The sequence below is a fragment of the Onthophagus taurus genome, chromosome 8 (genome assembly GCF_036711975.1).
Source record: "Onthophagus taurus isolate NC chromosome 8, IU_Otau_3.0, whole genome shotgun sequence".
Taxonomy (NCBI): Eukaryota; Metazoa; Arthropoda; class Insecta; order Coleoptera; family Scarabaeidae; genus Onthophagus; species Onthophagus taurus.
Genome location: NC_091973.1, coordinates 14,437,200 through 14,451,650, shown reverse-complemented (window position 1 = coordinate 14,451,650; position 14,451 = coordinate 14,437,200). Strand labels below are relative to the sequence as shown.

The 14,451-nt window shown below is 34.3% G+C and overlaps 1 protein-coding gene across 1 annotated transcript; it reads left to right on the top strand.

The window, feature by feature from the left end:
- Positions 1-9,392: 9,392 nt before the first annotated feature.
- On the top strand, positions 9,393-10,595 carry LOC139431231 (uncharacterized). Its single transcript, XM_071198870.1, has one exon. The coding sequence runs from the start codon at positions 9,393-9,395 to the stop codon at positions 10,593-10,595; it is 1,203 nt and encodes a 400-aa protein (XP_071054971.1).
- The last annotated feature ends 3,856 nt before the right edge of the window (positions 10,596-14,451 follow it).

Genomic DNA, 14,451 nt, shown 5'->3' with positions numbered 1-14,451 from the left:
GGTACGCGTTCGAGAGAGCGAATCCTTACTGCAGGCGTCCCTCAGGGGTCGTTGCTTTCACCGATACTCTTTTGTATCTTTGTGAGCGACCTACCCCGTTCTGAGGGCACTCAGTTAGCGATGTACGCCGACGATGTGTGCATCTACAGCAGATCTTGGTCCCCCGAGGTCGCCGCTCGTAGACTGCAGGCAGCATCGGACGAACTGCTAGACTACTTCGCAAAGTGGCGGGTCAAAATCAACGCTGATAAAAGTACCGCAGTACTTTTTACTCGGCGTAGAAAGAGACCCCCCGATGCGATGGTACTGCAAGGGGACGAGCTCCCCTGGCGTTCTGAAGCCAAGTATTTGGGTGTCATTCTGGACTCTAAACTAACTTGGAAAAGTCACATCGAGTCGATGGCGAACCGGGCGAAAGCAGCTCTGGTCAATCTGTACGCTCTGATAAATCGCCGAAGTAAGTTGGATCTTCTACGGAAGATTCGACTCTACAAAGCGGTTATCAGACCTACGATGACTTACGCCTCTTCAACAACGTGCAAAAACTCAAAGTTGTTCAGAACAAGGTCCTAAGGATGGCATTTGATGCACCTTGGTTTGTCAGTAATGCGACACCACAATCCCCTCCTAGCGGGATTAACGGATTACGACGTTGAACACCTTCGCCACAAACGGCCAAGGCTGCTTCTCGTCTGACGATCCAGGAGTCCGACTGTCCTTCCCAATTCCACTTCCGATGTCACTATTAATTAGTGAAAATTTTGTAATATATTTTCCGTTTGTTTTAGGTCCGATGAAGAGGGTTAGGGAAGAAATTCCAGGTACCTCAAGAGGCCCGTCATGTTCACCGTTCACCGTTTTCAGAACAATCACAATCACATAGCAATCACAAGAGAATTTTGTGTCGAAACATCGTCAGCGCTCCGTTAGATAGCAACTGAGAATTCGCTTTAACGCCAATTCTAAGTGTCGTCGCATATCGAGAACTGTGACTTAGTTTCAATTGTAAACATTCTTTGTATTTCGGGCATCCGTGTCGTGTCGGAAATTGTGTTTCCACTGAGGATTTGGTGCGAGAGTGGTGTTGGAACCTTCTCGGTTAAATTCCGAGAAGCCACCAAAAAGGATCCAGGGTTGCAATCCATCGGCGTACCACCAAATCGGAATACAAGTCCTGAGTAAGTCTGTTTGCCAGTTTCCGTTATCACCTATCTGTCAACGAGTATTAGCTGTCGAGGTTAGATTCAGGAATATCTCTTTTTAAGTAACGTCGGGTCATAAATAAACGTAGGTAGATTTTAAGGTTCATTTTGTTCATTGTCAATTATTTCTTGTTATTTTGTTAATATAGTTTAAGTGTGGTTAGAACACTTGTCTTTTGATTTTCCCCTTTTCCTGACAAAGCCTTAGTGCAACCACGGTTCTGAAATAGTGACCGCGCGCTTGTCATTTAGTTTTGATTGATTAATTAGAGGTCCTTCAGACTAAGAGTTAGGAAGCGCGAAATACTGTTTCTGGTGGCAGCGGTATTACCAAAGGTCGAGACCGTTCAGAGGCGGCGTCACCACAAAGACATACAACTATTCGACCAACTTCGAATACTCTTAATGTGCTACTATGTGGTCCTGAGTGAAATTATTGTGAGTGCTAATGGCCTATGACATCGAAGCTTCGAAGCATCGAATATCTTCCATTTAAGAGTTAGAAAATTGTTAAACAGTATGAAAGATGTTTTGACCGCATACATCGAGAAACCTATTTCTTTGTTACCGATGAACCTCAAGAAGATGCCCCTAAGATGCCTCGTTTATACTCACTCCCAAAACTACATAAACCAAACATCCCTATAAGACCCATTATCTCATCTATCGATTCCACCAACTATAAGATTTCAAAATTTTTGATCCAATTTAGCAAACAATATTTAACTTTCAAACCAACCCACACAATCAATAACAGATCCGAATTTATTTCTAAACTAAAAACAATTGAACTACCAAATAATTGCATAATTATATCCTTTGATATTGTTAATCTTTTTACCAACATACCAATTAAAGAAACACTTATTTTACTTAAAAGGTCACTAACGGTTAACTTGAAGAACGAATTATTATCTGACAATATTCATAAACGTTTTGAAACATGCATTGAACAGAATTTCTTATCTCGCCGTCACTAAATAAAAAAGAAATACCCGATTACTGGAAAAACTATTTAAACAATATTATTTGAATACAATAAAATGGAATATAAAGCTACCAACTTAACTAGTAGTGTAAGAATGCCGGTTCTAGACCGGAAGTTGCTCCTGCTGCTCCTGCGGTGACGTCACGCCTCAATGTATTAGGTATAGGGGGGGGATACCAACTAAAGTTTGGGGGAAAAAAAATTAGGTTGGTATTAAAAGTAACTAGAGATCTAGGGATTTTTAGAAAATTAAATAGAAAAATTTAAATACAATGGCGCCACTTAGATTTGAGTGGTGTAAGTAGGACTGCTACGGTTGTTTCTCCTTCTTCTTCTTCTTCTCCGCTATCGCACAATGTTGTCGTAATAAAAAGAAAGAAGAGGAAGACCGTTGTACTTGAAATTGTACTAAACATTTTCTTTTATATCGCGATTTACGAACTAGACGAATTAGCAGCGGTTAAAAACGAACTGAATCGGGTCTTTCGAGTGCGACGGTTGTTAACGAATCGCAGGAAATATGCGGTAGGAAATGTGCGAAGATTAGATAAGAGGAAACTCGCTCGCAGATGATGAATAAGAAAAATACATTTAATAAAAAAAATAATATATTTAATGAATGAAATAAATTTACCTGACGGACTGTTATATTTTTAAAATTTAAATTTGCTGAGCGTTTAAAGGCGTGTCTCCCGTCGCTTGAATGCGCGTGTGCAGGAAATAGGAATAAATTTTATTCAAATGTAGTAGTATTGTTGGTTGCCTAGCTCATGAGGCGCCACCTGGCGGTGTAACGATGGATAGAGTTGTTGGTTGCTTAACTCGTGTGACGTCACTTAGCAGGCGGTGGACTGTGGAACGCACATCTGTTGAGCGATAAATAGCGCGCTTATAGCTATAGGCGTTCTGGACCAAAATCCCATAAGATTTAACATTGGGGTTCAAAAGTATCCTTTTTATCCCCACCACTACCTCCTTTCGAGGTTCTGACCACGCCAACATTTTAAATTCGATCAATCAGAGCGCAGCATTCTCCAAGAACCACTTTTTGGCGGGAAATTTGAATGAGGCTATCTAGATCGACAGGCTCAATGCAAATAATATATATGACGTGTTTAAACTGGAATAAATATGAAATCGGTTCGATTTAAGGAGGAGATTGAGATTTATGAAGTAGAGTGTGATGATGTACATAAAAGAGCAAGAAGCGGGCGGGAATGGTTAGAGGCGGTAATTGATAGACAACGATTTCAAAGACGTATTAAAGAAATTGAACGAATTCTTGACAAAATATTGCGTGAAAAATTGTTAAAAATGAATGAATAAATTAAACATAATAAAATACATTGTACTAATTATTTCAGTTTTAATATATAGTTGTATAAAACGTGCATATAAGTTAAATGTTATGTATGGTTGAATTAAATTCTATCCCCACCACCACCACCACTACTACCACAACAACCAGTCTCATAACCCCATGGAACATACTTACTTATTTACTGAGAATGCTTATCGCAAAATACTTGGGAAACGTTGATGCACAAAAGAAACGTTTAAACAAAATATATGATTTGAAGGAGATAAGTATACTACTAAAATAAGGGTCAGATAACATATTACAAAAATTGTTTTATTTAAAAAAATCTACGTACTACTACACAATATCTGATTTCTTAATCCAACTTCTTTCATCTATTCCAAACCACTTGACGTACATTCTGTTTCCTTTCCGTTTTAGAATCTTTTCAATCAACTGTATGTCAGGATAATGAGTCCGTTGTAATTCTTCAGTGTAGAAAGCTCCTTTACTGTTATCACCTTTCAAATCTCGTAATAAATACGTCACTGGATTACTATATTGAATCTTAACAATTTTAAAAACTTCATTGCTCCAGTTAGGAGTATACCCTTTGGTGAACACACCACGATGTTTCGATATTCTTACAAAGTCATTCAAATGAAATTTTATGGGTAATGTTTGATTTTGATAATGTATTTGCCTATTATAAACAGTACGCAATAGCTTTTCCTCATCCGCCTCTATTGGTTTCATGCCTGTAGTGGAATGCTTGCGGGTATTATATGTTAATAAAATTTGCGGTAATAAATTTAACCACTTAAAAGATCCCTGCACACTAAATTCTTTCCACATTAAACCTTTTAAAGTTCTATTTAAACGTTCAACGATAGATGCTTTTAATGAACTAAACGTAGAGTAATGATTAATTTTTAATTTACTCATAAGTGAGATAAAATCTTTATTATAAAACTCTTTTCCTTGATCGGTTTGAAGGTTTTTTGGTACGTTTGCATCCTTTAAAATACTTTTCATTGCTTTAGTAACATCTTTACCCGATTTAGTTTTTACCGGAACAGCCCATGCATATTTGCTAAAGACATCAATTACAACGAGTATATAACGATAACCACTATTTTGTCGTGCATAAGGTATCATCTCTACTAAATCAGCCTGGTATAAATCATTTATCCCTTTAGTAAGTACATGTCTCCTTTTAAAATGTATTCGAGCAGGTTTATGAAGTTCTTCAGCTAATTTTCTTTTAATATCAGAGGACATGTTACTACGATTTCAACAAACAGTGTATTAATCGTCGCAGTAGGAGATGGAATAAATCTTAATCTATCACCTTTCTTCAATTTGATACCCTTCCCATTTGAGCTATCATAAATCCTATTGTTTACTATAAAAGTGGTGTCCGATGGCTCAATAGTGATAGAGTAAATTTCTCCTGATTCAATAGGAAATATATAATATTTTTTTAAGTTACTCAACGCATAACTATGTCCAGCTTTCCCACCAGTCAAAGAAATATTCAAATAAGAATAATGGTTATGTTCTACTGAGGAGGCGGAGGAGGAGGAAGAAATATGATGTCCGAACTTGTGGATAGTCATAACTAAAATGATGAATGTATTGTAGGTTTATACAATTATATGAGCTTCTCGTAACTCTTCTGTAATACTATTAATTTCATTACCATGTGACGTATTACCGGCAAGCTGAGAGGCTATTAAAAGTTTTAATCTATTTACTAATTCATTAGGATCATCCCAATAAATAAAATTTGACCGTTGATTATTGTACTGCTGCTGCTGCATGAGACCTTCACCAGTTCTCATACGAACAGGAACGCTTTTTACTCTGCTCCGTCGTACAACTCCTTTCGTTGCATTTAAAACAGGTGCAATTATTTGACGATACTTGTCCGACTTGTCACCCATAATTTGTTTGCTTTTATCTTGGTTTTTGTTTAATGCTGCTGTTGTTTTTAGTATTTCAACGTAATTCTTTTGATCGTCACTAGTATATTGTTCTGGTTCCCTCTTGAAAATTAGCTCATACAGACCTTTCGTACCCTTATAAGTTTTATTTGCAATGGTTATATCATTCGTTTTACTACTAAAGGATATTTCACTATCTCCAATGTAATATTTATCAGTTAAAATATTAACACGAACTCCCTTGTTGCTAGAATCGAATTCATTGTTATCATCTCTTACATAACCCTCAATGTAGGATCTTGTTAGAGGAGCAAATTGTTCCAAGTATAAGAAAAATGATTCTTCAGGAATATTCATAGTTTCTGGTAATGGAGATTCATCTGCTGCTGTCGCTGCTGCTGCAGGTGGTGATGTTTGCGTTGGTTGTGGTGGTGGTGATGGAGATGTTGCAAAAACATCGTCATCGTCATCGCTTAATATTGATATTGTTGGTGATTGAGGCGCTTGTTGTTGTTGTTGTTGTTGATGAAGTTCTGGTAGACGTGATGCTTGTACTGCTTTTGATACTCTTCTTTTCTTTGTAGGTATTACTGTTTTAAATTCTTCTTCTTTAACTTCCTCCGATTTAAGCTCTTCCTCCTCCTCCTCCTCCTCCCCCTTCTTAACTTTAATAGGATGTTTAATTGTGGAAATTATTTTTTCTAAAGGGGTTGTTACTGCTTTATATTGCTGTTGAAGCAAATGTTCAGATTTATGTTTCCTTGCTTTTAATTTATCCAATTTCTTTTTCACATTTTCTCTTGTTTTAATAAGCTTTCGTGTTAATTGTTTTGAATCCATGTTTTCTGTACAATGAATGAACACTTACTGACTAATGCATGTGCTTACTGTAGAGTTTTATTGGAACTGTTCAAGTCGGCTTTAACTGATCTGTTTTATCCGACCGGTTTTAACCGGTCCGTTTTATCTGACCGGTTTTAACCGATCCGTTTTATCCGACCGGTTTTAACCGATCCGTTTTATCCGACCAACCGCATTTATCAGTTGAAACACCGATACTTTTTCGGATTCTCCAATCCGAAACCCAACTTTTGTTTTACTTTCATCGCGTTAGTAACAAACCATGCGTTAGCTTTTTCACCAATCGAGGAATCTTTCGCTAATACTCTTTTCCATGCTTCTGCAGCTAATACTTTATCTGCTATATGTCGATTGTGTAAATCTGTGTATTGTGTATAGGCTAAATCATGACGTTTACATGCTCTATCAAGGTCATTAATGCCAGGATCTCCACGTGCTAAGCGTTTCATGCGATTTGTCCCAGGTCCACAGAACTGATAGCCGGGTAAATGCAGCTCTCCACCTGTTCGTATCACTAACATGACTGATATAGAAACATACACAATCACAGTTTTATATAGTAATGAAACCCATTACGATATCTACCATTGTTCATATCGTCCTCCTTACTGATTACAAAAAATCCGAATCTATCTCTCCAACACATTGAACACATTTTCTTAAAGACATTGAATTTCATATCGGGTATTACATGATCGTTATAAATATGTCTTAAATTTAGATCATCTTGTTTGAAAAGTATTAAAAAGTTTGCATTATCACGTATTAAATGCTTTGGAATATGCGTGTAACTCTGACATAAATAAAAACTATCTATTGCCTTATGTCGTCCCATACAAAAATAATCACGAATAATTGATTGTTTATCGCATGCTACATCATCAAATATAAAAACCGAATCTTCATTCGCTTTGGAAGGATGCATTATGTCATCACTACTGCTATACTCATAATATCCTAAACCTTTTATAGGCTGTAGTAATTTTCTCAAATATTCATATTTACTTTGATACAATGACTTTGAATACACATACACATTTTTAAAGGATAGTCCTGTAATAAGCTAATTATCAGATTTGTTTTACCAGAGTTAGAAGGTCCGGATATTATGCAACGTAGATTATTTGGAAATAAATAACTATGCTTTTTGTTTTGAGGTGATTGATTATTATTATTAAATTGTATTGTTACATCATCAACATTTAATGTGTAAGGTTGTTTTATCACTTTCATGTTTATTGTATAACTAACTCTTATATCAGTTTGATTTTGAATATATAATGTTCTAATTTGTCTGTTGACCATTGAAGTGATTATCAATATCATCAATATTTAATGTGTAAGATTGTTTTATCACTTTCATGTTTATGGTATAACTGACTCCTATATAAGTCTGAATCTGAACATATAATATTCATTTGTCTGTTGACCATTGAAGTGATTGGATGATCATGAAGAAAAGAGCAAGTGGAAAAGCCATTTCTTTTAATAGAGCCGTTAAAAATGCTAAAATAAAATTAAAAGAGTCAAGCACTATTGATTTGAAATCTGCTGCAAAGTTAGCTTTACGTGCCGTAAAAGGTATTGTCAAAAAAAAACCTCGTTCTAGAGTTATTACAATTCCGAAGAGCGGTGGTATCCTTCCGCTCATTCCAATTTTTGCTGGTTTAAGTGCATTAGGAGCTTTAACAGGTGGCACTGCTTCCGTTATAAGTGCTGTCAATAAAGCGAAGCAAGCTCAAACGGCCCTCAAGGAAAGTCAAAGACATAATCAAACGATGGAATCAATAGCTTTAGGTAAAGGTCTATATTTAAAACCATATAAAAAAGGATTAGGTGTTTTTTTAAAGACACGCCAAGAAAAACCATACAACAGCAGAAAGCGCTAACAAACGTTGACTTGATGCGTTATGTAAAAATATTGGGAATACCAGAGTTTAGAGGGATATTCATGCGAGATAAATTGCCTATACGTATTAATAATAATGAAAGAGGTATTATTAACTTGGATAGTGTGAAAGGGCCTGGCACTCATTGGACAGCCTATATTAAGAAGGGAAATATAATTACTTATTTTGATAGTTTTGGTAATTTAAAACCAAGTAAAGAAATTGTGAACTATTTCAAGAGTGCTGGAAATAATGTAATTATTAAATATAATCACCATCAATATCAAACCTATAACACAAGTAATTGTGGTTATTTATGTTTAAATTTCTTACTATCGGACGCATTATAGCTTCAACAATCAAAGGATGTGGACGTTTGATTTAGTAGGAAAAACATCTGTTCTAACAGCAAATTACCACCCTGCAATAGAACTGAATCCTAATTATCAATATGAACTGGCACTTGTAAGCTTTGATGGTTACAACTCAATTCCAAATATTGATGAAACAAACAATTGCTTAAAAATAGATAATGTATTGATAGCACTACCAACAGGATCTTATGAATTAATACACATTTCGAATGCTATTAATAAACAACTTAAAGAAAAGAATATTAATGGTGTGACCTTTAGCCTACAAGCAAATGAGGATACGCTACAAGCAGTGATCACATGTAACAAAACTATTGATTTTAATATAAACAACTCCATCTCAACAATATTAGGATTTAATAAAACAGATGTACTGGACCCAATAAAATCCCCGCATAGAGCTCGCAATATTGTAGATATATTTAAAGTAAATTCTATACAAGTACTATGTAGCATAACACATGGAGCTTATCACAACGACATACCTGCGCACACTATCTACTCATTTTTTCCTACAGTACCTAAAGGTTATAAAATATCAGAAACTCCCCACAATTTAATATATATGCCTTTGAATACACAAATAATTAATAATATTACCCTTAAAATAGTTGATCAAAACGGAGTGTTGGTCAATTTCAGAGGAGAAGTCATCAAGATAAGACTACATTTAAAGCTCTCTAGTAATAATGGTTCTTAAGGTGAAAGGTTATATAAACCCACGAAATCAAACCAATACTTTTAGTTCTCCTCACACTGTGAAACAGTTAACACCTCAAAACAAACAATTTCTTGAATCATTAGGTTTACAATTAATAAAATAATATTCAATATGAGTATCTTAAACGTCTCGGATAAAGTAGAATTTGATAATTCACTCGTACGGATTCAGTATCATAATCATTTACCATACTCATCAAATTCGTTTAACAATAGCGATGAAATTCGTATTGCAATTCAACAACAGGACGTTTACACGTTACCAAGTCAATCTTTTATTTACGTACAAGGGAAACTATTGAAAGATGACGGAACCGTTGATAAATATTCAAAATTATCAGTAAATCCGATCGCTCATATGTTTAGTGAAGTACGATTTGAATGTGGAGGGAACGTAATTGACAGAGTAAGAAATCCAGGAATAGCTAGCACATTAAAAAATCTTTGCTCATTAACAAGATCGGAATACTACCATGCCTCTAACGCAGGTTTCGAATATCCAAATGTTAAAGTAAATGAAAATAAAGGAGATTTTGATTTTTGTGTTCCCTTGAAATATTTTCTTGGTTTCGCAGAAGATTATAATAAAATTTTGATAAATCTCCGTCAAGAATTAGTTTTAGTACGCAGTAATTCAGACAAGAATGTTATCGAAAATCTTTTACCTAATGTGATAATTACTATTAATAAAATAGTATGGAAAGTCCCTCATGTTTCTGTAGCCGATGTTGAACGTTTAAAACTTTTAGAGTACATTGAACAAGGAATTGAATTAGACATGGGATTTAGATCATTTGATTTACATGAATACCCATCATTACCAAAAAGTAGACAACACACATGGACAATTAAAACATCTACTCAATTAGAAAAACCCAGATACTTTATATTAGGGTTTCAAATCAATAGAAAAGATAATCTGTTACGTTCTGCATCACAATTTGACCACTGTAATTTAACAGATATGAAAGTGTTTTTAAATAGTGAGAAATATCCCTATGAAGCTTTAAATTTAAATTTTAAGACAGGTCAAATTGCAGTTTTATATGAAATGTATTGTAATTTCGCAAAAACCTATTACGATCGAGAACTTGCAGAACCAATGTTTAACAGAGATACATTTTTAGCACATACACCGATTATTGTAGTTGATTGTTCACGGCAAAATGATATTTTAAATGTTGGAACTGTTGATATTCGCATTGAATTTGAAACGAGTGAAGAGATAGCTAATGCTACTTCGCTCTACTGTTTAATCTTACATGATAGAGTTTTCAAATATGTTCCTTTAACTGGTATGATTAATCAAATATAGATCAGTTTGTAAACAACTCTATGTCAATAACATTATGTTTTAATAAAGCAAATGAACTGGATTTTTATGTTAACAAAATAGAGTTAGTCGTATTTAAGTTGGCTGAAATTTTATTAGAAATATTCCTAATTTCCTGCGCATGCGCATTCAAGCGACGCCGACGGGAGGCACGCCTTTAAACGCTCAGCAAATTTAAATTTTAAAAATATAACAGTCCGTCAGGTAAATTTATTTTATTCATTAAATATATTATTTTTTTTATTAAATGTATTATTCTTATTCATCATCTGCGAGCGAGTTTCCTCTTATCTAATCTTCGCACATTTCCTACCGCATATTTCCTGCGATTCGTTAACAACCGTCGCACTCGAAAGACCCGATTCAGTTCGTTTTTAACCGCTGCTAATTCGTCTAGTTCGTAAATCGCGATATAAAAGAAAATGTTTAGTACAATTTCAAGTACAACGGTCTTCCTCTTCTTTCTTTTTATTACGACAACATTGTGCGATAGCGGAGAAGAAGAAGAAGAAGGAGAAACAACCGTAGCAGTTACTGCATCACCTTCAGCTGAAACCTTAGAGATTACTACTACTACATACTACATTAGCATCATCTCCAGTTGATATTCGAAAAATAAATAATTTTCATTATCAACTACTCCGGTTGAAGACAGATCCTAAAGTAAGTTTTAAAGTTAAAAATCCTAAGAAAGGAGGAGGAACCTCCGCAAAACAAGATCAACCTACAACAACCACAGCGATGAAAGATGCATCTTCGATCATCAGAGGTTCAGTGTCTTTAATATGTTTAAATATATTAGGGTTGATGGTAAAAAAAAATTTGAAGAAAAGAAATTGTGTTTTAAAATAAATATAATATTAATTTTTATTTATTTATTTTGTGTTTTATTTATCCACCACACACCAGAGTGCGCATAACTCAGTCCTACTTACACCACTCAAATCTAGGTGGCGCCATTGTATTTAAATTTTTCTATTTAATTTTCTAAAAATCCCTAGATCTCTAGTTACTTTTAATACCAACCTAATTTTTTTCCCCCCAAACTTTAGTTGGTATCCCCCCCTATACCTAATACATTGAGGCGTGACGTCACCGCAGGAGCAGCAGGAGCAACTTCCGGTCTAGAACCGGCATTCTTACACTACTTTAACTTTTTGTGAAACAAAATTATTAGCTATCTACCCAAATTTTCAAAATTATCATAAAGAAATTTACGAAATTCATCAATCTAAAGCAGTGTATCTCATAACACCACGACTTGACACCATACTTCCAAACGCTCTCCGAGCTGCACCGGAGAACTAGCGTTGCACCTACATTGAGAAACCTTTACTAAGTTCATTTTTCAATTATTATATTACTAAAAGGATTTTCAAAGTTGTACTGTTAGCGAACATCAATAAATGGCGTGTTAGAAATAGAGATAAAATAAAATGAACCAGTTTATTGAAAACCAGTCGGCGTACATCATTAGTAGATGGAAGATGTGTGAAACGTGTCACGCAAACTTTATCCCCAGTATCGATTTGTTTTATTTATAATAAATAAAAAAAAAAATAATATTTGTAATACTTTTGTACTCAACATCAAGAGGTAATCAACATTCATCACGTAATGTTTCATGCCCAGTTCTGAGAGCGTTGAGAGTGTCCGTATTATTATGGAGACGGTAATTATACTCATACTAGATGAGTATAATTACTCATAGCTCATAGTCAATGTGTTGTCCACTGTGTAAATGCGTCAATGAAACAGTCCCAGAAGATTAGTTAATGGTATTCATTAATTGGCATTGGCTAGTAATTACAAGTAATCAACTTATTTTTTTATATATGAAGTATTTCACATTTCGTATTTCTAGTGTTAGATTTATATTATTTGCTAGTTCTATTATTTACTATGAATAGACTGTTTGATACTCACTTAAGTGTTATTCAGAATTCGGCTCTGATTTGCGATGTGACTGAGTAGTAGAAAGATGGGATTGGCATCTTATAATATTTATAGGCTTGTGTTTAACTTGTGGTTAAACGTAGACTTTGTTATACTTTTCTGTTGCCTCATCCAGAAAGCGATTTACACTGATTTTGGAGTTGGAATAAAACTGCGGAGATTAAAATAAGAAAGCACGGTAAAAAAGATTCAGCCGTGATTGTTACAGAGCTTTTCATAGAATTTCTAAGTAGGAGAACCACAATTAACAAAGTACGAATGTCGCATCATGGCCCCGTTAAAGTAACACATGCATTGGTGAAATAGTATTAACAATTTATCTAATCGACAACACCGAGGATTAGGACAGCAAGCTGAAAAATCCAGTTTCTTCTTCCACCAAATATTGCTGTCCAGTTAAACTTTTTTCTGTAAAAGAATAGTTTCTGTTAATAATCACTAAGGTTGATAAAATAATCAAAGGTGAAATAGTTTTTATTTACAATTGGACTTAGATAAATTGTTAAATATAACCAAAATGAACGATGAATGATCTTTATTTTATTTCAGTGCAAAATAGGGCTCAATAACGGATACAGCATCGAAGATATACAAAACATGTACAACAAATAAAAACCATATAAAAACTTCTAACTTGCGTTTATTTATATAAAGTCGTACTAGTTTCGGGTTACCCCATCATCAACGACAACTATAAAGAGTACGAAAAACTCCCAAACTGTACTCGCTTCCCAAACTACATAAGATAAACATGCCCATTCGGCCTATCACTTCATTTAATAACTCACCCACAGAAAAGATATCATGTTTTTTACTAAAGATTTTCAAAACTATAAATTTCAAACCTAAATTCTCGATTAATAATTCCATTAAATTCATTGAACAAACTGAACATTTAAATTATAAAAATAGAATCTTAATATCCTTTGATGTAACAAATTTGTATTCCAATGTCCCAATTGATTTTACTTTAAACCTAGTTTCTAAAATTTTTAAAGATTTTTTCAATAATAATAATACTACAGAACATTTAAATAAATTACTTAAACATGTCGTGTCTCAAAACTATTGTTCTTTTAACAATGAATTTTCCCATATCAGTGAAGGACTTCCTATGGGCATGCCCTTGTCCGGTCTTCTCTCAGACATCTTCCTTGATCATGTTGAAAATAAATATATAATTAACAACAATAATCCTTTTCAAACCCATATTTATAAATGGATTCGATATGTGGATGATGTCTTTTGTGTTTGGGAGGGGAGTGCTGCCGAGCTAAACGATTTTCATAACTACCTAAACAGCTTATTTCCTAAACTTAACTTTACACTAGAAATTGAAGAGAATAAAACTCTCAACTTTCTTGATCTTACTGTTACCAGAGATAACTCTGATTCCATTACTTATGACATTTTTAGGAAGCCAACAGTTATTCCTACCACAATTCCATTTGATTCTTCCCACCCCATGTCACATAAATTAGCTAATTTCAGATACTTGATTAATAAAGCCCTTAATTACCCTTTATCAGAGATCAACAGAATAAAGGAATTTAATTACATCTATAACTTAGCTTATCATTTCGGTTTTCCTTCTAATGTCATTAGTAAATTACATAATAAAATACAACAACAAAAAGATCCTTTATTCACTAAAACTGATAACATTTCCATTTATAAACCCATTTCTTTCAGTCATATTACTATGGAGTCTAAACATATTTTCAAAAAATTTAATATAACGTTAGCCTTTTCTAACAATAATTTTCTACTTAAACTTTTATCCAATTATCATTATAAACAATTTGATGTTCTCAAGGAGAGTGGGGTGTATTCAATCGGATGCTCTAATTGTAACGGAATTTATGTGGGTCAAACTGGCCGT